General features: G+C 38.1%; 1 protein-coding gene across 4 annotated transcripts in view; it reads left to right on the top strand.

The window, feature by feature from the left end:
- Positions 1-24327, top strand: part of LOC139939459 (islet cell autoantigen 1-like) — a 46942-nt gene extending 22615 nt beyond the window's left edge. For 2 of the 4 annotated variants that reach the window (XM_071935392.1, XM_071935391.1), the window contains 5 exons: positions 104-187; positions 11360-11493; positions 13321-13613; positions 15517-15774; positions 15913-24327. In XM_071935392.1, the coding sequence (XP_071791493.1) occupies positions 104-187; positions 11360-11493; positions 13321-13613; positions 15517-15774; positions 15913-16190 (1047 nt within the window). In that variant the 3' untranslated portion in view covers positions 16191-24327. The remainder of the gene's footprint in view (positions 1-103; positions 188-11359; positions 11494-13320; positions 13614-15516; positions 15775-15912) is intronic. The other 2 variants (XM_071935393.1, XM_071935394.1) reach the window with 2 other exon arrangements.
- The last annotated feature ends 532 nt before the right edge of the window (positions 24328-24859 follow it).

Here is a 24859-nt window from a genome sequence, read left to right as displayed (position 1 = left end):
AGTTCTAACCCGACGATTTGTTTGGTTGTTTGTTTGTGTGACCTTGACCTTGACCTCCCATGTCTTGTCCGTGTTTGGTCTTGCGTTTTTTTTTATTATACAGGAGCTTTCAGAGACGAGTAAGCAACTTGCCAAATTGACGGGCGCAAAGGACATTATTCCTAATTGGGACGAGGAGGAAGAAAATGTAATGTCTAGAAAACATTCCGTTGCTATTTTTAATTTTTCGCCATTTTCCATCCTCATCATTGGCTGTTCACTGCATGGTTGTGGGCTCGCTGAAAGGGTGTTTTTTTTTTTAGAGAAAAGGCTTGGGGCATGTTCAGTCAAAGTAGAGGGGAGCGTAGTTAGATAAGATAAGGCTATGCATAATGGAAATTACTAAGTAAGTAAGGTTTGCGGTGACACCAAAAGTGAGTAGAGATGACTCTGAGAAGAGCAAGTTTGTACTGCTCAACGTTTCAGTCAGTGCGCTCTGCCGTCTATTTCACAAAACTCTTCCCAACTTAAGACTAATCTTAGGACTTAGGACGAGTCCCAACCCTGCACTGTAGCATGCAGTTATTAAGATTAATCCTAAGTTAGGACGAGTTACTCGTCCTAACTCGAGATAAGACGAATCCTAACTCTTTGTGAAATCGACGGCTGACCATCTTCTGGAGAACGTTCAGACCACACTGACTGAAACGTCGAGCAGTACAAACCGGCTCTTCTTAGAGCCACCACTACTCACTTAAGAGATTCAACATGGTGTCACCGCAGACCTTACTTACTTAGAGGGGAGACCCTCTTCTTGCTGCTGGAGCTGAGAAGGAGCTGAGGGCTAAAATCAACTTCCAAAATCCATTCATGTCAAAGACGGAGCCTAAAGGCCCATGTCACACGAGGCAATTTACAGGCAACTTAGTCTCAGGCAACCTCCATGAAAGAAAAAGAAGACCGTAAGTCGCAATTTAAAGTTAAAATAGTCACAAGGAGGTTCAGGGCTGGATTAACACTGGACAACAGGCCCAAGGCAAATGACTTTGGTGTGGGGGCCAATAAACTCATGACTCGAGAAGTCTGGCAGTCTTTGTGTTTTTTTCTATTGAGTTATCTTAAAAAAATAGAAATGATACTCAGATATTGACTTTGTCTCAAATTGTTCCTTTTGCATACAGTGGAGTTGATTGTCTCTTATTAGTTTCCAGAAAAGAAGGAAATTTTGCAGTTGAAAAAAGTATCTTTAAAACGAAAATGATACTCGGATTTTGACTTTGTTGATTCAAATTGTTCCTTTTGCATAAATGTACGTATGTACAATAGAGTTGATTGCCTATTTTTAGTTTCCTGAAGAAGAAGAAAAAATGTTTTCATGTGACAAGATGTTTAGAGAAGTTGATGCCCACTTCTCTTGAACCCCGTACGTTTGGGTGGATGTTACCTTTGACTGAACGAGCCTCGCCTCTGCTTTCCACTTCTCTGCTGCTCTGTGCTGCTAACTCATGACGCACACCTTATTATTACCCTGGGAATGGGATATAAATGATAAAAGCTAACACATAACTTCTTTGGTGAAATGGATAAATGATCTGTGCTTATTTCCCCCATCTATGGTAAAAGTTACTTTTGACTGTTTCATCCTAACGTTGATACTCTAGCCATCCTGGAACAACATGGAGGTCACTGCCTCTGTCGGTGTGGTCTTGGCCTTGGTGCCCATTAGAAAGTTTCCCATTGACATCAAGTTTTTCAATTGGAAGTGTCCTTTGCAAATGAAAATGTCATTAACCTCTCCAAGATGTTGGTACAACAATACAGAATTCTTTATATATAACCAGCAGCCCCGTTAGTCATTGCTCAAGCATCTGCATGCTCAGCTACTGAAGTGACAAATAATCTCTTCATATCCTGCATCAAAATTCTGCGAAAAAACCATGGAACAGTGACCCTTTCTTTGCTGTGAGCAATCTTATTTTCACAACCTTTGAAAACACTACGCATGATAGAAAATCTACGCACCACTTGGACGTGAGAGTGGTACCAGAACAAAGATAGCGTGAAACAACAACTATCAGATTTCATTGTGACAGGCAAAGCAACAGGTTTACATAAAAAAGCTTCAAGGAGCAGTGTTAAATTTAATCGTATTGGTGTACAGATATACGTCTTGAAATTAAACTTCATATTGTTGTGTTCCTTTGTTGTGTTTCTTATGAAACTTCCATTGCACGGTAACAGGGATTTTCTTGTCACTTCAGCCCGTTTCATACTTCCTGCGAAAGCGAATGCAAAGCGAATTTTGACGTCACATAGCTGTTTTCGCAGTGAGTGTTTCGCTGGAGTTGAACACAAGTCAACTCAACTGTTATTCGTTGCGAATTTGTAACATCAAATTTTGTATCCCATTTGCATTCCCAGGAAGTATGAACGGGGCTTTAGTGTTGGTAGCAGTTAACCACATTTCTTTTTAAAAAATAGTCTTGCCCATGCGGTGTAATTTTTAAAAACTTTTTAAAAGCTTCTTCAGTAATCGTTTTCCTTTGAAAATATCATCACCACATTGAAACCACGACTTGACAGTGGAGAGACAACAATTGTTCTCATAATTAGTGTCGGGATTTGATGTTATTTTGTGTTAAAACTGAGTAGGCATTAACAGTGATTTGCAGAACTTCGACTGGGTGGTGCCGATGCTTACCTTCTTATTTAGCCAAATATAAAATGCTGAACAATGGTGATAGCCTATCCATTCCTGTATGCCACACATTGTACAATATGACAAAGTTCTGTATGCCACACATTGTACAATATGACAAAGTTCTGGAATCATGAGTTACACACTAACCCTCAGAAAGGGAGTTTACAAGGTACACATTCCAGTACCTTTTGTTGCTCTTTGTATGTGTGAAACAAAGTATATCATGGTACAGGTGCCTGCTTTAACGTGCTACAGACCTGAAAATACCCATGTCACGAAGGCCGTGGCCTTAGTTTTTCTTGATTTTGGCCTTGGTGTCCCTTCAAAAAATTTCCCATTGACTTTAAGATTTTCCAATGGAAGTGCCCTTTGCAAAATGAAAACGGCCTAGCCATTTCAACATGTTCAAAGATGAAATAACTCGAGTCCTACACACTGGAAAGTCTGGGTGGAGAAAAACGTCAGCCGTTTGGCTGTCGGCAAAAAAATGTATGATAATTCAAAGTAGTTCCAGGCGTTAAAAAACGTCCCATCAGTCTGTACCCAAAAATAAATTGTAGGTAAATAGTATACTGTACGTCATCTTGCGTGAAGTGGTTTAAGGAGTGCACTTTGGTGGTCGTCTGATTTATTTGAATGCACTCTTGCTGTTTATAAACGAACTATTTGCTATCTTCCTTCTCTCCTTGGGGTAATATGCTATGCAAAGAAACCAACTTCTAAAGGTTTCTGCAATGCTTGGGCAGTTAATTGGGAATTAGTCACATATTGTTTTCCTTCTCCCACCACCCCTAAAGTTTTCCCCCACTGCCAAAGTTTTATCTTCCTTGGGGTTTTTGCTTATCTTCCTTGTGAAGTTTGATAATTGTCTGATGGGAAAGGAAGTGGCCATTCCAATTTTCTATGTTTTATGCTCACAGCTGTTAAATGCAATCATCCAAAATTTAATTATTTTGATGAAATGTTGATAATTATATTTTGCAGCATTTATGTAGGGACTTTCGGTCTCGGGAAAAATTCACCGTAAATGTAATTACGTTGACAACAAAAGGCGTTTGTGATGGCGTGGAAAATATAGCTGATTCTTTTTCAATTTTTTTTAATTCCAATAATTACATTTTAAACAGTGCTTGCCAAAAAAAAACATTTTAAGATGAACTTTTTGGATTTATTTTAAGGGAAAGGGTCTTTACAGTGTTGGATCAAGGCCAAGTAAAAAGAAAACCTGTCATTATTGAAAAACAAAAAATTAATCAAAATGTAATGTTGGTGTAAGTTCTCATCTTCCTGAGAAAGGTTACCCTTTAGATGGTAGAGAAGTACATGTACAGTATCAATAGTTTAATTTCTGACTGGCAACCCCAAGCAAAGATATTGCCAAAATAGGGAGACTACCAACATAAGGTCTACCTAAAATAAGTAATAATAAGAATAAGACTTGTAATGCGCACATATCCACCCTGCTGGGTGTTCAAGGCGCAATAAGATAATAAATAAAACTAAAAAAACAGACACAACAAAATTAGTCCTTGAAAACCTGTGACATAAGATAAGTTTTGAGAAGAGATTTGAACTTTGTGGTACAAAGACAAGATTCAAAGATTAAGTGGTAGAGAGTTCCAGATGGGTGGCGCAGCTGAAGACAAAGACCTACATGTAGATAGCTCAGTTTGGTAGAATGCCATCACCTTAATCCAGAGGTTGCAGGTTCGAACTCAAGTTCTGCTATAGTAAACTGTTTGTTGGTTAACCAAAAACTAGTAGTTGAATTTCCTTACGTTGGATGAAAAGGAGCAATATTTTTATCCAAAATGGTTAGTTTTACGAGACTGCAGAAAACTTGTTTGTTATACCATACGTATCAACAGGATTCAGAAAGAAGTGTAGTAATGAGTCATTTTGATTCATCGAATGATGAATTTAATGCAAATGGTGGCTTTTGCAAATCTAGTTTCTTAAAGGTTTTCATTTTTGAAAAGGTTCGTTTGTTTGATCATGTCCTTAACAGTGCATTGAAGTCTCATTTTCCCAGAACAAGAAAGACAGCAAATCAAGAATGAGTCATTTTGATTTATCGCATGATGAAATAAATTCACATGGCGTTTTGCAAACCTTGTTCCTTAAAGATTCTTTTTTTTTTCAAAAAGGTTCATTTGTTTGATCATATCTGTAGCTATGCCTTGAATCCTCATTTTTCTCAGATCAAAAAGACAGCAAAGCAGGAATGAGTGATTTTGATTCACCGCATGGCAAATTTAATGCAAATGGTTATTTTGCAAACCTAGTTTCTGTAAATGGTATATTTTTAAAAGGTTCGTTTGGTTGATCTACATTTGTAGCAATGCCTTGAATCCTCATACTTCACAGAACAAGAAAGACAGCAAAGCAGTAATGAGTCATTTTGATTCATCACATGATGATGAAGTGAATGCTCACTGTGTTTTTCTTAACCTAGTCTTTTAAATATCTACGTTTTGAAAACGTTCGTTTGTTCGATCAAACCCGTAACAGTGCCTTAAATCATCATTTTTCTCAGAACAAGAAAGACAGCAAAGCAGTAATGAGTCATTTTGATTCATCACATGATGATGAAGTGAATCCTCACTGTGTTTTTCTTAACCTAGTCTTTTAAATATCTACGTTTTGAAAAGGTTCGTTTGTTCGATCAAACCCGTAACAGTGCCTTAAATCATCATTTTTCTCAGAACAAGAAAGACAGCAAAGCAGTAATGAGTCATTTTGGTTCATCACATGATGATGAAGTGAATGCTCACTGTGTTTTTCTTAACCCAGTCTTTTAAATATCTACGTTTTGAAAAGGTTCGTTTGTTCGATCAAATCCGTAACAGTGCCTTAAATCATCATTTTTCTCAGAACAAGAAAGACAGCAAAAGCAGTAATGAGTCATTTTGATTCATCGGATGATGAAGTAAATGCTCACTGTGTTTTTACTAAACCTAGTCTCTTAAAGATGGCCATTTTCAAAAAGGTTCGTTTGTTTGATCATATCCGTAACAGTGCCTAGAATCCTCATTTTTCACAGAAGAAAGTCGCTTTCTTTGCTATCCAGCAAAGCAGTAATGAGTCATTTTGATTCATCGCATGATGATGAATTAAACTTTTACAGATTCAGCTCGGGGAAGAAGAAGACTAACAAAAATGTCAAGTATGAGCCTCTTGCTGGAGGGTTGACACAAAGGGGGGGGGGGAATAGTCACTACAAATCCCCGACTCTCAGAGCTGACGAGGGGGGGACCTAGGAGGGATTAATTAGCCCATTACAATCATTCTCTGGGTCCGATTTGCATTCCAAGCTATTAACCCCTAAGGAACTTTATAGAAATTTAAAAACATGAAGTCTTTGGCAGACTTGCTTCTCTCTCGTCACGAGTCCATATATACATTTCGTGCAGTGTTTTGTATGCACGGAAAACTGGTTGTACGGGGTATCTGGAGGGGGATATTAGTGGATTATGTACTTTCACTTTGGTTTGGCGTTTGGGAAAACAGTAGCGTTGTCCAAAAGCATGTCAAGGATCTTGTAGTGCATATGCATACATTTATTGGGTTTTGGATTTGTTTTCAAGGGCCTTTTATTTTTAATTCAAACACAGATTGATAAACATGTAATATTTTCATAATATTTTCATCAATATTAAACTGTTGCATTTGGCTTATAAGTTTTAACTCTTAAAACAGCTTTCTGTAGTTCTACAAAAATGAAGGGTTGAAAAAAAAAATGACTTGCTTTTAAATCACAGCAACTTTTTTTACTACTTTTAATTCTTTCATAGTTGTGTCTTTTGGGGCGTAATGAGTAATGGCAATTGTAGCAAATTTTTAGCTGAGTTCCTCAATCCCCTTTTTTGATTGCTACAGAAAACTTAGAGACACTCATGTACCAGGTTCAGTGTGCTAAGCACATTTTTTTTCTGTTTAGCAAAATTAAAGTTTGGTGACGATTTCACAATGTGCTACTAAAAAAAGATTGGACCTAATATTTGCATACATTTTACTTGCTAAGCTAAGTGTGATATCACATTGCAAATACCAAAATAGACCAACAGGCCACTGCAACTGTGTAAGAGCACTTTAAAGGAACATTACAGAATTGGTTTTGCTCACAAAACAGTTGCTGGCAGTGTAAGCACTTTAAGTAATCCACCATATACATAAACTGACAAACCTGTAGAAGTTTGAGATCGATCGGCCATCTGGGTCACGAGAAAATAGTGAAAGACCACTGGATAACACTTTTTTGCATGACATTGGTGCACACCAAAAAATGAATAAAATGCTCACTGCGCGATAAACTCCAAACGCAAAGTTAAATTATTTCAATGGATGTTTTCTACTATCATCATCATTAGACCATGTAAGTTTGATGTAAGTCTGTGATCTTCACAATTTTGTTTGCTTACCCGTTCCTTAAAGTTCCTTTTAGTTTTCTGAAATGAGAAACTTTCAAAGAGGTCAGCTCCCTGTAAGGTGTTTGATCATCTTTAAATGATACACCTTAATGCAGCGTCACGAGGACGGATCTTGCCGCGAATAATTTGACCCACAGCGACTCACTTTATGTTGTCATTTGAGTTTGAATCCTGGTTTTTATATTAAAATGCTTTTTGGGCATTAATTCAAGATTCCTCTGAGATGTGTTAAATTAAGGTGTGGTTGTGAGATGACATGAAACATTTCAGTTATGGGATTCTGACCTGTTTCCACTCCTCGCTTTCAGGTTAGATTTCTGTTTTGTATTCTGTCTCCAAAATACCACAAATATATTTTCTTCTTCGGGGATTGGTAAGAGGCCGGGGAGGTTGGGGTTTGGGATTAGTGGCAGACATTCAGCCACAGAAAATATATTGTATTCTTCCCGTTTTCAAGTTTAGGAGAACTTAGAAAATACACTCGAATGGGATTCGAACCTGTAACCACAAGACTAGTGTAAGTGTGTTTTACATTGTAACAACTGAGCTACACACTGTACCTTCCTGCAGGCAAGTCTGTTTATTCTGTCAATTTGCTTTTGTAGAACAATATTCCATACAACCGTTCCCTAAGTCCACTCTCCCCCCAAACCTCCCCCTTAGAAAAACTTCTAAAAACATTGGTCTCAGACTACACCCCAAAATAATGTAATAGCAAACACATTTATAGACTTTTGGTGCAGCTGCTTTTATTTTCAAAAAGATCAGGCATGCAACTTTTTCTGGGATCAGCTGATTTCCTCTTTTTTTTAATCTCAGTTTTACCATTCAAAATTGAAAAATGCTACACAAAATCATTGAAATTTTGCTATTTCCTCTCTTATGGTGAAGTTACAGTTGCATGCCTGCAAGATCTTGTCAATTACCAGTTTGGCAAATATCCTACCAACCATAAAAATCTGTGAAACAAAATTATTTATTTACAAGCATTTCAAACAGATAAATAACTTTGCAATAAAATATATATGCAAAAATGAACTGAATTAAGGATGTACTGAACTTATGAAAACTACTCTGAACTCTACATTTTTGTTTTTTGCCTTTGTAAATGAAGATAAGGTGTAATTTGACGATGTTTATTTAGTACACCATGCTCTCAATAATTGAGACAAATTTGCTGCTTCTGAGTTATAAAAAAAACTGCTGGAAATCATTCTGTACCTCCTTACAGTCAGTCCTCCACAAAAGTGCAGTAGTGAGAGTGCTGTAAATTTGCTTGAATAATGTGTCACAGTGGTAAAAGCACCACTTACAGTAATTACGGTAGGAAACAGGGTTTATGGTGTCTTGTATTAAAATGTAAATGATGCGGGTTCGTTGAGTAACGGGAGACTCGGGGTGCTCTCATCATTTTGCTGGGATTTTTTCTCAAGTTTGGTCGAATCTCATCCATCTTGTTCATGGACAGTGAACCGAGAGACAGATTACTGAAGTTTGTAAGATTAAAGGACTTTAAAGAACCCCCCCCCCTCTTCCTCATCTTCATGTCCGCAAGTAAGCACTGTGATCAAGGCTCTCGGATTGCCCGTCTGACAAATCCAGGAAGCTTGGGGGTCGGGCATTATTTTAAGAGTCATCTACCATTAACGACGGGAGAAGTCCCAATTGTTTTGATTTCCCTGTGAAGTGCAGCTCCCTAGTGTCTGTAACTCTAGCTTGTGTTGTTTTTTAATAATTGCCGAGTCCGTTTGAGGACTTGAACCTCAAATAAGCACTTTTGGAGAAGTGTATTTATGGTCATTGAGCGAAGTCATTGAGAGTTATATTTGACTAGTACTGTAATGTCTTCATCAGGTTTTAAAAGGGGGACTGTAAGTTGTTGAAAATCTTGGAATATTTAGTGAGTATACGTGAGGTAATTCTTGTTTTTAGGAGTTGAGCTATTAATTTCAGTGTGCCCATTTTTTATTTTGAACTGAATACGGAGTAGTCTCAAAAACTGCCTTTCCAATAATCTTGTTAAAGCAAAGTTCCTTGTAAATTAACTTTTGTAAAGACTTGAGCTTCGAAAACTCTATAAAACCCATAAACTTGCAGGTGATTGGGCATTTTCAATTGCTGCTCCCCGACTATGGAATTCTCTACCTACCCTAACCAGAAGCTCAAACAGTGTCCCAGCCTTCAAACGTGCTCTCAAAACCCACCTTTTTGCCTCTTTAGCTGGTCGTCTTTATCTTTGTTCTGTCTTTTCCCTCTTCTTTCTTTCTCAGCGCCTTGTATCCTTTGGCAATTTGGCGCTTTATAAATACTGTTATTATTATTATTACTATTATTATTATTATTATTATTATTATTATTATTATTATTATTATTATTATTATTATTATTATTGTTATTGTTATTGTTATTGTTATTGTTATTGTTATTGTTATTGTTATTGTTATTGTTATTGTTATTGTTATTGTTATTGTTATTGTTATTGTTATTGTTATTGTTATTGTTATTGTTATTGTTATTGTTATTGTTATTGTTATTGTTATTGTTATTGTTATTGTTATTGTTATTGTTATTGTTATTGTTATTGTTATTGTTATTGTTATTGTTATTGTTATTGTTATTGTTATTGTTATTGTTATTGTTATTGTTATTGTTATTGTTATTGTTATTAGAAAATTTAAATAGCGTGCCTTTCTCTCTACATTCTAAGACTAGAATATAAGCACTAAAGGCAGGGCCTGATATTTCACGGAGGCAACAAAGGCAATTGCCTCCATGCCCCCTGGTCAATGCCCTCATGCCCTTTAAATGCTCTAGTAGAAATTTACAGTTTCCTTATAGGGTGCCCTTAACCTGGAGAAAATGCCTAGGTGCCCTTGCCCTTTCAAAAACGAAGCAATGGATTACCTGTTTTTACAAACATTCCCCCAAAAATATTCCCTACCTTCCTTCCCTTAAAAATCAGCTGCTACAAGATTTTCCACCTGCTAAGCGGGAAGATTGAAATGTCCAGTGGTGATTCTGACAACTGTGACATTATCCCGATGTAGTTGTTAGTTCATGACAAACTTGGTTTTACATGTTTGTCTCTAGGGAAGTAGTTCTCAAAAAAGGGTTTTGCCTAAAGGAAAGGGATTTTAACAGTTTTGTCGTGACATTTTAAATGAGGAGACAGGAATAACTGTAGTCTGCTCAGTTTGAATGAAACCAAGTTGTTTGTTGTAATACTTGAAAGGCATGAAAAGATCCCAATATGGGACGGATTTTGAGGGTTAGTGGGAGGGAGAGGAACTGGTATGGGGACGTAATGAAGCAGTCAATATGGTAACGCATTGTTCTTAGTCTTTCTAATTGATAAGAAGCAAGAATTTACTACTCTTTTAGGATCCGCTGTTCCTTCATGATTTGTTCAACACCAGGGCCCACTTTTATAGAGATGCCTGAGCAAAAAAAAGTAGCTCAGTGACCCTTACCAGAAAATACACACTTACAATTTTTGACTGGTGTCTTGCTCATTTCTGCTAAGTCAAAAATTGTTCAGCAATATTTTCTTCTCAAGCAGTGCCCAATTTCATAGAGCTGCTTTGCTTAGCACAAAAAATTGCTTAGCATGAAATTTCTTCCTTGGTCAAAACAGGATAACAAACCCAAATTTAATTTGTTGCATATTGCCTTGTTACTGGTATCCAGCTGTTGTTTGCTCATCCTGAAAATCATGTGGAACTTTGGTTGGTAATCCTTTTTTTATCAAGGCAAGAATTTCATGCTAAGCAAATTTTTGTACTAAGCAGCTCTATGAAGTTGAGCCCTGATCTCAGCACTTACCAAAGAACTATACCCTTACAGCCGTCCTTCTGGGGTAAGCCGAGCCAAGATATAGGGCCATGTTAAGCAATTGAAGGTTATTTTGAAAGGTTTTTAAACATGTTATTCAGCAGTTTTAGAAAAATAAGATGTTTTTATTTATTTAATAATTTCCTGTTCTAGAAAGTTGTTCTGGTACTTTGTTCATCTCATCTTGCAGGTTTTACTAACACATGAACCATAAACATTCTCAACCATTTACAATAACTGTTAAAGAATCGTAACATACGTAACTCTCAGTAATTCAGCATATTTTCAATTTTAGAAAGCTTACAATTTTGTTTCCACTGTTAAGCCGAAAACCATGTGGGGCAGATTCTGTCCTTGCATTTATAATAATTAAGTAATTTATCTGTGCAAATTTATTTGCTTTTTGTGTTTGTTGTAGGACTTGACAGCGACGAGTAAACGTCTTGCAGAGACGACTAAAGGTGATAAATCAACGAATGGGAGGACGGAGAGAGGCGAGAAACAAGATGAAGATGAGGATGAAGAAGATGAGGATGAGGATTCACGACAAAGGTAAAGATGCTTCAGGATTTTAGGCACTGGACACTTTTGGTATTTGTCAAAAACCAGTATTCTCTCTTGATGTATCCCAACATATGCATAATGTAACAAATCTGTGAAAAATTCAGCTTCATTGGTCATCGAAATTGCAAGAAAATAATGAAAGTAATAAAAAAGACCAGTAACTGTCAAAGACCAGTATTCTCTCTTGATGTATCCCAACATATGCATAATGTAACAAATCTGTGAAAAATTCAGCTTCATTGGTCATCGAAATTGCAAAAAAAATAATGAATGTAATAAAAAAAACTTGTTGCAAGAATGTGTGTGCTTTAAGATGCCTGAGAAAGGCTTCAGGCCTGAAGTCTTTCTCAGATTCAAATATTTTAGTGAGGAATTACCTCTTTCTCAAATACTACTGGGGCATAGAACTGCCCCAAACCGCTCATGTTCCCACTTACACAAACTGGGTTAATAGAAGCATTTATGGTCAAGTGCCATGTTGAAGGATACAAGGTGTCATGACCGGGATGCGAACCCACACTCTAATTCAGTCATCAAAACTGAGTCTAAGAAGGATTGGACACTTTGCAGGGTGGGAGTAAAATTAGATGAGGTTTGTGTTAATCTCTTTTGAGTATAAAGGTTCTGAATAATAATAATAATGATAGTCTGTTTTTATAAAGCGCTTTATACACCATGTCTCAAAGCGCTTCCACACTATTTACCCTATTCACTGGGCCTTAAATCATTCCTTAAACCATCTCAGCTCCCTGGGGAGTATACAGCCTGTGCCGCCAAATTTGCAGGGCACTAAGCTAATCAATCACAAGAACCATCTCTGCCCTCACAGGTACCCATTTACCCCTGGGTGGAGAGAAGCTATTATAGTTAAGTGTCTTGCTCAAGGACACAAGTGTCACAACCGGGATTGGAACCCACACTCTGCTGAACAGAAACACCAGAGCTTGTGTTTGGTGCTCTTATCCGCTTGGCCACGACACCCTTAAAAAAGAACCGGTGATTGGCAACTCAGCGTCTCGATCAGTATGCTCTGATCATCTTTAGGAGAAAACTGAGTCTGATGCACTAAACCGTTCGTCCGTGACGAGCCAAAAGATTAAGTACAGCATTGATAATGTTACGTGACTGCTGAGGCTTCATATGTTTACTCTCAGGGTGTCATGGCCGAGTGGTTTGAAGCATCAAATTCAAGTTTTGGTGGTTAAGTCATGGAGTGGGAGATTGAATCCTGGTCATGACACCCGTTTCCTTGAGCAAGCTGCTTTGCTATAATTGCTTCTCTTCACCCTGGGGTATAAATGGGTACCTGTGAGGGGTAGAAGTTGATATTGTGTATGAATAAGCAACTGGAGCGCCACGGCAGCTCGGGTCTGTATACTCCCAAGGGAGCAAAGAAAGATTAAAGGGATGTTATCCGCCAAATGACCAGGGGTGGATGTCACACAGAGTCAAAACTACTCTTATCTTCAAGTTTGGACAAGTTACTCCTCCTAACTTAGGACTAGCCTTAAGTTTTTAATAACTCCCAAAAAGTCCTAGGACTAGTCCTAAGTTAGGACTATCTTTGTAAAAAATCGGCCCCAGGGCAATTATGTAAAGTGCATTGAGATGTTATTGTGAAATGCATTTCATAAGAATAAGTTATTATATTATTAGTCATTTGTTACTCCCTTTGTTGAACAAAGGCATAGGAGTAGGTCTCATAATACTGCATGTTAAAGCGCCTTGAGCGTCACTGAGTGACGGATATGTGCGATATAAGGAGCCACTATTATTATTATTATTATTACCTAATCTCGTGGGGTTTTCTTTCAGATTAATCTCATTTGGAGATGACAGGAACCTAGACCTCGATGAGCGACAAGAACCAGATGAATTCGAGAGAGTCTTTGGCACCCTCGAGATCCCAAAAACCGACAACTTGGGAGACCTTGGGGGCACCTTACACCAGCAGCAGGGGATGGGAGGGGAAGGGGGTACAGCGGAGAGGAGAGAGTACGGGAGAGGGGACAAGACAGAGAGCGCATTCATCAGCTTGATGGGTGGACTGGGAGACGGAACTGCACCGAAGGATCAGACACAACAGGGGAACAATAGCAATGCAAAAGGTAAACCAGAATTTACAAATTCTGTAAATATTCAATGTGAATATGTTTTCTTTTTCCCCGTTTGTCTTGTCTCCTTGTATGTAGTTTGTCTGTGTAGGCTGTCTTCTACAAGCCTTAGCTTAATCTGACAGCCCCATACTCTCTTTATTTTGTTTTACATTCATAGGTTAACTATTTTCCCTCCATTCTCTGTGCTTATGATTTTGCTAGTCTGTGTAATTTTTGTTTATTATGTTATAACTTGAGAAGAGTGGTATGAAATCAATGTTGAGTCGACTCGAATTGAACTGAATTGAAAAGGTACTTTAATGCATCTCTTTTGTTTGAACAATTCATGAATTTATGAATGCCTCTTTTCAAACCTTGCCCCTATTTTTTGTAAAGGTGTTAAGCAGAAAATGGCGCTCAGCAAACTTGTACTGCTTTAAAAGTTAGCAGGGAATCTGTCACAAACATAATACATTACAAAGTATTTGGCAACCTGTTTCTGCTAGACACAAATCATAGAAATGGTAAGACGGACCTGATCGTACCAAACTGCCTCTCAAGTTGTGATACTTTTTGGGCAGTGTCTTCCTGGCAGTTGAAACTTTTCTCATTTAAAGAAAATGAATGCATATCCCCTCCTCGCTTCCAGGTAAAAGGTTTGCGTATGACTTGGCATTATTTGAAAAGTGATACTTATAATCCGATACCCTGTTATCCTTCAAATGATTTGCAGACCGACGTTTCTGAAGTGTGTTTTCCCGTGGCTAAAATAGGGGCGGACAGGGGTGATCATTCCCAACAAGATAATCTTGCTATTAAACTTTCCTTCATGTGTAATGGATATCATTCCCCTCCCCCGACTTACCCCAGGTCAACGATCCTACTTCTTCTTTTTAGAATAAGCCAAATTGAAAAAGAAAAAAAAACCCATTCCTTGGCAAACTTTTAAAGTCTGTTGTAACTGACACCTCTTCCTTTTTTTATACTAGGTAAAATAGAGTAACTTGTTTGGCAAACTGTATCTCTGTCAGATTTTTAGGTTTTTGGTGCTCTTTGCTACCTATGCTTTTGATACCAACTTGAGATGTGTTTGAAGTATATATTGTGTGACTGATTTTGCCTAATATCTGAAACGTGTAATGTATAATCTAATATGTTACATAGATGTATGTAAATGTCTTTCATATTGACATTGTGTTTGAATGATTGCGCCTAATATCTATAAATGTAATGTTATCTAACATTTCATGTTAGATACATCAGTGCCTTCATTACCGATATTGTTTTTCCCCAATATGTGTGATAAACAACAATTTATTTCAATAACTCAGATATGTCATGTCCTTCCACCAAAAGAAACCATCGCTTAAAGGGAGGGTATTTTGGAGCCATTGTAACGTTTTTATTTGTATAAATGTAGATTTATACAATAAAAATAACCTGTGAAAATGTCATTTCGAACGTGATAGCGTTTTTTGAGATACTGCAAAAGAAATTCAGCGGTTTTGTCTAGGCCTAGTTATGTCCATGCAGGAAAAGAGCAATCTGTAATTGGAATACACAGTCAGAGAAACATTTAATACAGATTTTAAATGTTTTTTGAATCCCTCTCTCTCTCTGAAACCACATTCGTTTGAAGAAAATCATTTCACAACGTATTATACATTATTAAAGCTGTATTGCTACTTACCTAGAATGTTTTTAGGGTAACTTATTTTTGAAATTATTACCGAAATGTATATCGCCCCTTTAATAAAAAATTTGGGGGTTAAATGTCATCTATATTTGATATTTAGGTGCCTTTTAAAAATTGTATATGTCATATCTATTTTTCAATTATTGTAATGACTCTGTAATTCAACCTGTATTTCAAAATTCCTTCAATAATGAAATTGTGTTCTTTTCCGTTTTGAAGATGATCTAGATCTTCTATCAGAGGACCCTCCTCCCTCTGCCAAACAACTTGCCGAGATGGCCCTCCTCAATGAAATCATGAACACACCGAGTGGACTGCCAACTGAAGAGTCCACCCAGTCAGCCTACAAGTCGGAGTACTTTGACTTTGAGGAGTTGATGCTAGGGGGCGACGGTCAGAACGGTCAGGGTCTGGTGGCAGGTGGCTTCTTGCCCTCTGACCTCTTAAGCGGGATGGGGACGATGCAGGCCCCAGAAGGTGAATTTTGAATTTTGAATTAATTTTTTTTAATAAACCAGGGATGTTTCTCCTAGATAAAATGCACATTTTGAATCTATTTCAGAATATATTTGACTATGCTTCAAATACCAACATTTTACATTTTTGTTACGACAGGACTTCTTTCTCCACTTCCCTCCGCCACTCAAGCCCCCCAAGCCCCCCTTGCCCAGGGTCTGCCTGCCAGTGCCCCGCCTAAAGACAACGCCACGCCTGCCGCCGCACAGGAGCCCTCCAATAAGCAAGACTCCAGCAAGTCCCAAGCCTTCAAGAAGGGCGCCAAGGCGGATATGTCGGCCTGGTTCAACCTCTTCGCCGATCTAGACCCGCTGGCGAATCCCGATGAAGTCGGCAAGAAGGAAGGAGAGCAGTCGGAAGAATTGAGGAATTGCTGAGAGGTGGAGGGGGTAGTAGCTTTCTTATAACTTTTAACATCAGCAGGTTTCCAGCAGGGTTGTCTTGTGTATCAGTACTGTCAGCGATTTCACCAAACTCTTCCTAACTTAGGATTTATTTTAGGACTTGGGGCGAGTTAAATTCCATAACCATAGACGTTAGGACACGTTGAACCCATCCTAAGTTAGGATGAGTTACTCGTTAATCCTAGTAATTCGTGAAATCAGCTGCAGGCTAATTCTACCATCACTTCAGGCACTCTGTAGTTCCAAGGCACTGCATGTTTTAAAATCAGGAGAGGAACACAAAACCAAGATACCTGGACCGATTTGTTCCAATAAACAAGAAATTTACCCGACAACCTCGATGGGTAATGACTAGATGAGAACTAACTCTAGAGTTAAGAACGATGGGTTGTTGGATAACTCATCAAGTTAGCTGTTTTTCTCCCCGCCCCCATCCCAAAGTAGTCTTGTGCAATTTGAAAATAATCTCCTGTACAAATTTCTTAAAAACCTTGTCCGAGTTCGGTTGCTGTATGCCGATAAATTCGTCCTTGGGCGACTTCACAAAGATAGTTTGAACTTGGGACTAGTCTTAGGACTTTCTAAGTATTATTAAAAACTTAAGGCTAGTCTTTAGGGAGATAGGACGAGTAACTCGTCTTAACTCGAGATAAGACTTGTCCTAACTCTTTGTGAAATCCACCAAGGTGTTCCATTTTTTGTTTTGCTTTGTTTTTTTGCCTGGCTGATCTGGTTGCCATTACGCAATACCAAAGGTATTGTTGGGGGATAACGAAGGGAAGACTGGGACAAGTCTTTGTTAAGTGAAGGACATAGGGAGTATATTTTGAGTGTACAGAATATTTTGTCAGTTTTGACTACATCTTAGATGTTTTAGATGTATTGTTGTTGGGGCCCTCCATATAATGTAGTACTATCCTTTGTGTAGTTGTACAACAGAGTGCGTGTAGCTATTGTGCAATGGTATGGCATGCCTGGTGTTCCAAAAACGTAACTATTTTGATGAAACGAAATCTGCTTATTTTGTGTTTCGTACTTCTTCAAAACTTCTTAGAACTTGTTTTTAGTTATATCAAATGTGTTTTTGATGTCTTGAGTATTTCTTAACCTTAGGCTCTCGTTATAGATGTGTTTCTGCTCAATTTTACATTGAGTTGATATTTTTTGTGGGGAAACAATACACAACGCTATACACTAAAAATTAAATAATAATAATAATAATTAGTGTAACGTTGGTGATATCTTTGTATCCAGAAGAAAATGTTTCTCTAACTTGAAACTCGATTCTCCATCCCTCTTTTCACACTATTTACTACCTGTGGTCTGAAACCTTCCTCCCTCTACTTTTGAAAGCTTTTTTAAAATTGTTTTTATAGTCCTTCCGCTTGTGAAACCTTCCTAATTCTCCTGTAATGAAGTTGGAGCTTGAATTACCATCTATAATATCCCTACTTCATGATTCATCATCCAATATTAGTTGAGTTCTTGACATGAATGTTCCATCTATTAGGTTTCTGCGTCTCGAGATGTTAATGTTTGCAATGTCACCCCCATGTGACTTGTCTGGTCTCTTCGAGAAAGGTGATATGTGTGCACGAAATCTTCAAATCCCCGGAAGCTCCTGCCAGTTTGCTCTTTTGAAAAAAAAAAAACATAAATAAAAGACAGCACATGTTTGCCAATGTTTCCATCATTTACAAACTTCTGCTTCTGTTCACACATGGCTCAATTGGTACATTTACAGGGTCTTTTCAACTGGACTGTTTTTCATTCTTTTGAAAATTGTAGCATTTACCAAGGCAATGTTCCTAATATTTGAATGAACATGTGTCAAATAAGACACTGGTCGGGACCAGCGAGAGGATGGAGTAATTACTATCTGAGGGTTACTTTGTTTTGTCTTGTTCGTTTGCTTGGAATGTTTTCATAGTTTTTGTCTGATTGTATTTTGGGAGAGGTGTGGCCAGACAATTTTCCGAAACGTTGCAAGGATTTCCTTTAAAATATTCATCATCATAAAAAGTGATACAATAAATCAATTAGATAGCCAGGAAATTGTCTTGCGTAGAAAGGTGAAACCATTTCTTATAGGAATACTTCTAAGTTTCACACAAAGGTCCAACCTCTTAGCTTATATTCACATCTAGGTCTGTTCCTCTCTGGTATAGGGAACATCAGCGTAGATTTAGGGTACCACAAGTTCATTTGCTAATAGGACTGTATTCCCGGTTGGCATCTAGCCGGCACCATGGCGCTCGTCTCAGCTTTCCCCTGAAATATCATGATTCTTAAAGTATTCATGCGCTTGGTGACATTTTAGGGTTTACATGAGTTTTAGACCAGTTCCCTTTTAAGTCAGAGGACACTAGAGACTTGTTGAAGATTGGGTTCTATTGGAATAAAAAAAGGGTAATTTCATTTTGGGCCGCAAAAGCCAATTAAAGTATATCACCTTGCCATAGAGTCTTGTCAAGTTATATGAAACTTGGGAATATTTTTTACGTGTTTTTTTAATACTAAAAGGGCAAATTGAGAGGAGAAGATTTGGGTCGGTGAAAACACCATCGTCAGCTCGGGGAGCCTGGTTGGAAAGAGGTTTCAGGGCAACTTGGTTTAAAGTTGAATAGTTATTTACATTTGGCCATTCGAAATTATTCCATATCGAGTACGTTTAGATAGGGAATAAATACCAACATGTTTCCACCTGTAAAGTCTTTTAAGGAAGTATACATTTTGCAATCACAAGAAACTATCAAATTTGAGCATTTCAAAATGATTCCATACAAATTTAGACAAGAAACGAATATCAACATGTTTACATGTGCCAACTCTTTCAAGCAAACATACAATTGTTTTAATCGCAAGGAAAAGAACACTTTTTGAAGACATTTCTGTACTAGTCAAATTACACGTGACGTCAATAAGCCATTTTGTTGTCGAAACTTTCGATTGAAATAGAGCTAACAGATGTCTGAAAGACTAAATTTTGTTTTTGTCAATGTGACCAAAACGGAGGCTGGATTTCAAAAATAGCCAGGCCCCTCTCTGTATCCTCAAACTTTGAAGTTAATTGCTGCCGATGCATACAGGGAATTCAACCAAATTGAACGGTTCTATCTTTAAAACATCGAAACCAAACGCCCCGTATCGCGGTTCGCGTTACATTTACACTCGTGGGATAGCAACTTGTGTTTACCGGTACTCGCAGGGGAAAAACAAGCGGGGGAAAAAACACAATCGGTCATGACCGTGCGTCACATTACACGAAATCAAACCTGCAGAAAAAGAGTCCTTTCATTTTGTCTTGTGAGAGTGGCCTGGTCGCTAAAAAAAATTTCCCCTAAACGACATTGCAGTGATTTGGTAAAAGAGCAGGCCAATTTCATTATGACGTAATTTTGACGGAAAGAGCCAATTTTGACGGAAAGGGAAAACAAAATATTGCATGGTCGTTTTGGAAAAGAAAGATTCGCGGCCCGGTCGCAGTTTTTTTCTGTAATATAGAATTGCAATCCTCAAAAAAATTCTGTAAGGATTCCCTCATTATTGAATCAATTAAGAAGAACACAAATTGTCCCAATTGAACAGCACTACGACAGTGGAATTTTTGATCATACACAAACACAAATTTGCACCCCGGCCCTCCCCGAACAACGGCGGGCCCACCCCGCCTTGTTGTCTCGAACATTACGAAATGAGATACTGTTGCCATCCACGCGTTTTATTGATTGCCGGTCTGGTGCAGGTGTGTGTCTGTGCTCTGATCGAGAAAAAAAAACAAGAATCTAGAACAAAGACGTAAAATGGGGTCTTCTTGTCTCGAAGTAGGGCAGTGAATGTTCAGAGGCAGTTATTTTGGCAGCTAGTTGATTTAGTGTTAAGGAAATTACGCTGAAAGTGGTTTATCCAGATGTGGAAGTCGTGGGAAGATGGGTGTAATACGTGGGATGGAGCAGAAGTTGTGAGAGAGTAAACGAGGGCCGTTAACTTTTTTTGTTTTGCGCTTCACATTTTGTGAAAAATAGTTTGTGGAATTGTTGCGGTTGCACCCTAAATCCCTTTTTTTTTTAAGGTGCGTTTTTATTTGTACGAGATTTGTCTGTCGAAACGGGTAAATTAGTATTAAGATTAATGCAAAACTTAATACCAACCAAATTCCAATAAATATTTTATTTGTAAGCGTGAGTTACCTGCTGCCCTAAAACTTAGGTTTAGTCCAATGTTTAATGTTTGACGTCATGCACAATACAGTTTACATTTATTTCCATTATCACATCTCCACAAATTACAGAACTACATTGTATTATAAAAGACAGAATAAGAATAAACTAGCGGGGAAGCGCGTGGAGGCTAGACTAAAAATAAGCACATCTTGGTCGCTACCCGTTTAAAGATTGTTGATACATAAGAAATATCCGATTCCACAAGCGTGCACCTTTAAAAATGATATCTATTAGAGTATTGGTAAATGACGAGTGAATGTTTGATACCCCTATAACCCCATGTCTTTCAATGTCTATAAACTACACATTCCACCAGAGATGTATTCCTCATCACCCAGTCTCCGTTACACGCAATGAACTGATCTGATAGAGCACTCTAAAATATTACACACTGCAACAACAAACCATTCCATGCTTTTAAATAGCTGTAGGAACTCGTCCATTTCTGCTTCGAATTCTCGTTGTAATTGTGGTGTCTTTTATTAAAAGATTGTCCAAATTCAGTCTAGGAAGACGTCAAGACCACTCCTACTGAGTACGTTATTTTCTCCCATTTTTAAGCATGATATTTGGTCCTTAGAAACCAAGTAGGAACATTACACCAAGTACATAGCCTGACCTATAGTGTAAGCACTACTAATGGAATTTTCAGACTACTCAACCACAATTTTTCAGATTTTTGTTATAGGAAAATCTTTTTCTTCCGAAATCAGACTAAAAGTAGGGAGAATATCATAAGCAGTCTTTCGTTGAAACACTATCCGAAATTAATTTTCCCATTTTGTAAGAACTTTGCTAAGAAATGTTATAAGAAATTTGCTAAGCAGTATTTCGTGCTTAACAGTTTGTGTGAAATTAGACCCTACATGAATGGGTACAATATGCCAATCAGATTCTAAAGATATTAAGAGTCAGATTCTAAAGAGTCAGATTCTAATTTGAATCACTGAGACAGTACTATGTGAAACCACCAGCCAAAAGATTGTGTTTGTATTCATTATATTATATTATTTATTCATACATTTATTGAACGTAACGTAACGTTACGTTACGTTACGTTACGTTACGTATTTCCCTTAACGTAACACACGGTATTAAATCGATTTTTAAAGAAAGTGCATTCCATTTATCTACACGTTGTTTTTGCTGCAACCTGGGCTGTTTAGAAGTATTCCAAATTTGTGATGGTAGATATTCCAGAAACTTATTGTAAAGCTCTTGACTGGTTTTCCTTGTCATGTTTTATTTATAATGTCAACTTCTTCCCGTGCGTATTTAGTCACCCCCCCCCCCACCCACCCCCAGGTCATTCTGCTCATTCAATTTTCCTGGGTTGGGTTTGCCAATATTTCTAATCATTACAACGCGTCATTTCACGGCAATAGTTCAGCATTTTCCCATCTGTTTTGGTATTCGTGAGACCCTTTCCTTGTTCCTTATTCCTTATTCGATCTGGCTACAGCCCGCAGGACGTGAATATAGATTTGCTGTTTAATCCTGAACCCATGTTGACCGTTTGTTGGATCTGGATCGTCTGTTTCTATGAAACTCTTTTCTGTTTGTATCTCTTGGTTTTGTGTATCGGTATCTCGGTATCTGAGTGGTGGACTTGATGGGTTTGAAATCGGCCAGACCCGGTAACCAGACTCCACCGAGTCAGTTTGAAATGTCATAGGGAGAAGGGCACCTGTTTGTTATTCACCGAAAGGCTGTGTCCGAAACGTCTTCTTCGGCTAGAGCTACGGCTAGATTGCGCGCGTCACCTATTATACAAAACGTGACTGCATGCTTCGAGTGCCATGGTTAAAACTGCCGAGGTGATCCCCGTAGCGTTCTATTTTCCCGAGGCGAAGCCGAGGGAAAATAGAACGCTACGGGGATCACCGAGGGAGTCGTAGTTTTAACCATTGCACGAGTAAAAGCAGTCAATATTTGTTTTATAACACCCCAAACATTTCTAAATACTGTACTATTATTATCAAGTTACAGACCTGAATGCTACAATCCACGGACGTCGCGAATACAGATTGCAAAAACTTTTACTGTGCTGCATGTAGTGTCGTGCAATCCGAAATGGTTACAGACTATTAATGTATCATCCTCGTACACGCAACGGACGTCTGGGTACTGCACGCCGTGTGCTAGTCTTCGGACTAGCGCACGGCAAACCGACGCACTATCACATGGCCGTCGTCTAGCAAAACTAAGACATGTCATGTGACGCGCTCTAAACCAATGAGCAGGCAGAATACTTGTAAGGGGTGTTATAATCTTCAATACGGTAGACGCTCTGATCTGGCCGTAGCTGTAGCCGAAGTCGCCGTTTCGGACACGGCCAAACATTCATGGCCATTTCGAAACCACGGCTTTGATTTGAGCTTGAACTTAGGCTTAGGCTTCGGCTTTGACTCCGGCTTGGGCTACAGTGGCTGGGGCTCTGACAAAGAAGCGTGTAATCAACAATGCTCATGACTGACAGTGCTTTATTGTTATTATTATTTTGCTTAGAAGATTAAACCGGTAAAAATAGGCAGGTGAATTGTGTAGATGTTAATTATCAGTCGACGGACTTGACAATTGGTGTACAAACAATAGGAGGGCATTTTACGGTATTTCTAGTACAGTACTAAACTTTATAAACGACACATTCCTTCGTGAGAGTAAAGTTGACTACCAAATTAAATTCTCTTGCTTAGATAGTTCACTTTGTCTTTAGTTTAATGTAGCATGTAAATATTCTGTGAACCTTAAAAAACTGTTTTACTCACTAAACTTAATTTATTTCTTTGTCTCTCTAACTTGTGTATATAGTAATTGAAATGGGCCGGTTGCCAGAAATTAATCTTGATAATTTATTTGTAGTGCAAATTTTTATGGATGACTCTATGTTTAGATACTTGTATTTGTGGTGATTATGACTGATGTATGACATTACTGCAGTTAGTAATTTTTACGAAAAAGGGCCAGATGCTATTTTATGCATCTTGCATTTGAAGTTTTGTTTATTTTAATTGACATTTTATTCCCCTATGATTTTGCTTTGATGGGTCTAACTATATACTGATACCCCATTGTCTGCATTTTTGTTTTTTTCAAAATGTCTGGTGTAAGATTTGATAAATGCAGTTTAGGCGTAGGCTTCATTAAGCCTAAGCCTTGGATCTGCTATGGCGCGCCTATTGCACTGGACACCTTTGGTAATGATCAAAAATTTGGTCGACTCATTGGTAAAATGAAATAAAACACCATTGTTGCACAAATTCGTGTGCTTTCAGATGCTTAAAAAGGGCTTCAGGCCTTAAGTCTTGTGAAAAAAAACTTTTCTCAAAAACTACGTTACTTCAGAGATTCGTTTCTCACAATGTTATATACTATCAACAGCTCTCCATGGTTTCCAAGTAAGAGTTTGTGTTGTAACAATTATTTTGAATAGTTACCAATAGTGTCCAGTGAGTTTAAGTAGCGCCATGAAATTGGGCTATGCTGGGATCCGGCTTACGCCATTTTGAAGCCATACGTTTTGCTTGACTTTACTCGGCTGATGATCTAACTTCATGCATCAAATATTGCACCCGGGGCTAGACTCGGGGAACAAAATTAAAATAGGAATGTACCCAGTGTTTTCAATTTTGTGCAAAATTTCCTTTCACGTAAGTTAATTTCAAACATTCCAAACTTAATTAGGCCTAGCCTAATCAATGTATAGTTTCTATTCTACTGCATTCTATAGTGGTTTCATAAATTGAAATGTTTTTGGATCAAGCACTTTGGCATGCGTATTCTAAACCTTCCCATGGTATTTGTAAAATTAACTGAAAATAACTACGTATTCACGAGGCATGTATATGTAATGAATGTATGAAATAATAAAAAAGAAATTATATGCGATGAGCTATAAAATAAATGTTGATTGCTGATTATTCGGATTGTACTTAATAATATAATAATAATAATATCGAAGTCTTATATAGCGCACGTATCTACCAAACAAGGTACTCAAGGCGCCGAGTATATACAAACTTTCAGAAAGATAGGTTTAACTCTGCAGTGATGAACTCTGAGACCCAATTATTTAGCACCTTGTAAGCGTTTACAAGGTGCTACGGCGCATACAGCAGCCACAGCCAGGACTACCGGGGCGAACCCCTTCTCTTTTCGATATGTGCACCGGGAGTCGATTTCACAAAGAGTTAGGACTAGTTAGGACTAGTCCTAGGAGATATACAAATTACATGGATAGTCCTAAGTTAGGACGAGTAACTGGTCCTAACTCGAGAGAAGACTAGTCCTAACTCTTTGTGAAATCCACCCCAGGTTCTTTTACATGCGTTACACAACACATGGGACTAACGGCTGTACGTCCCATCCGAAGGAAGAATTGTTAACAGTATTATTCATCTCCATCGTCACCGGTATGTG

Source organism: Asterias amurensis, chromosome 7, assembly GCF_032118995.1.
Source record: "Asterias amurensis chromosome 7, ASM3211899v1".
Classification (NCBI taxonomy): domain Eukaryota; kingdom Metazoa; phylum Echinodermata; class Asteroidea; order Forcipulatida; family Asteriidae; genus Asterias; species Asterias amurensis.
Note: the sequence above shows the minus strand (reverse complement) of the source record. Positions and strands in the feature narration are given on the sequence as shown.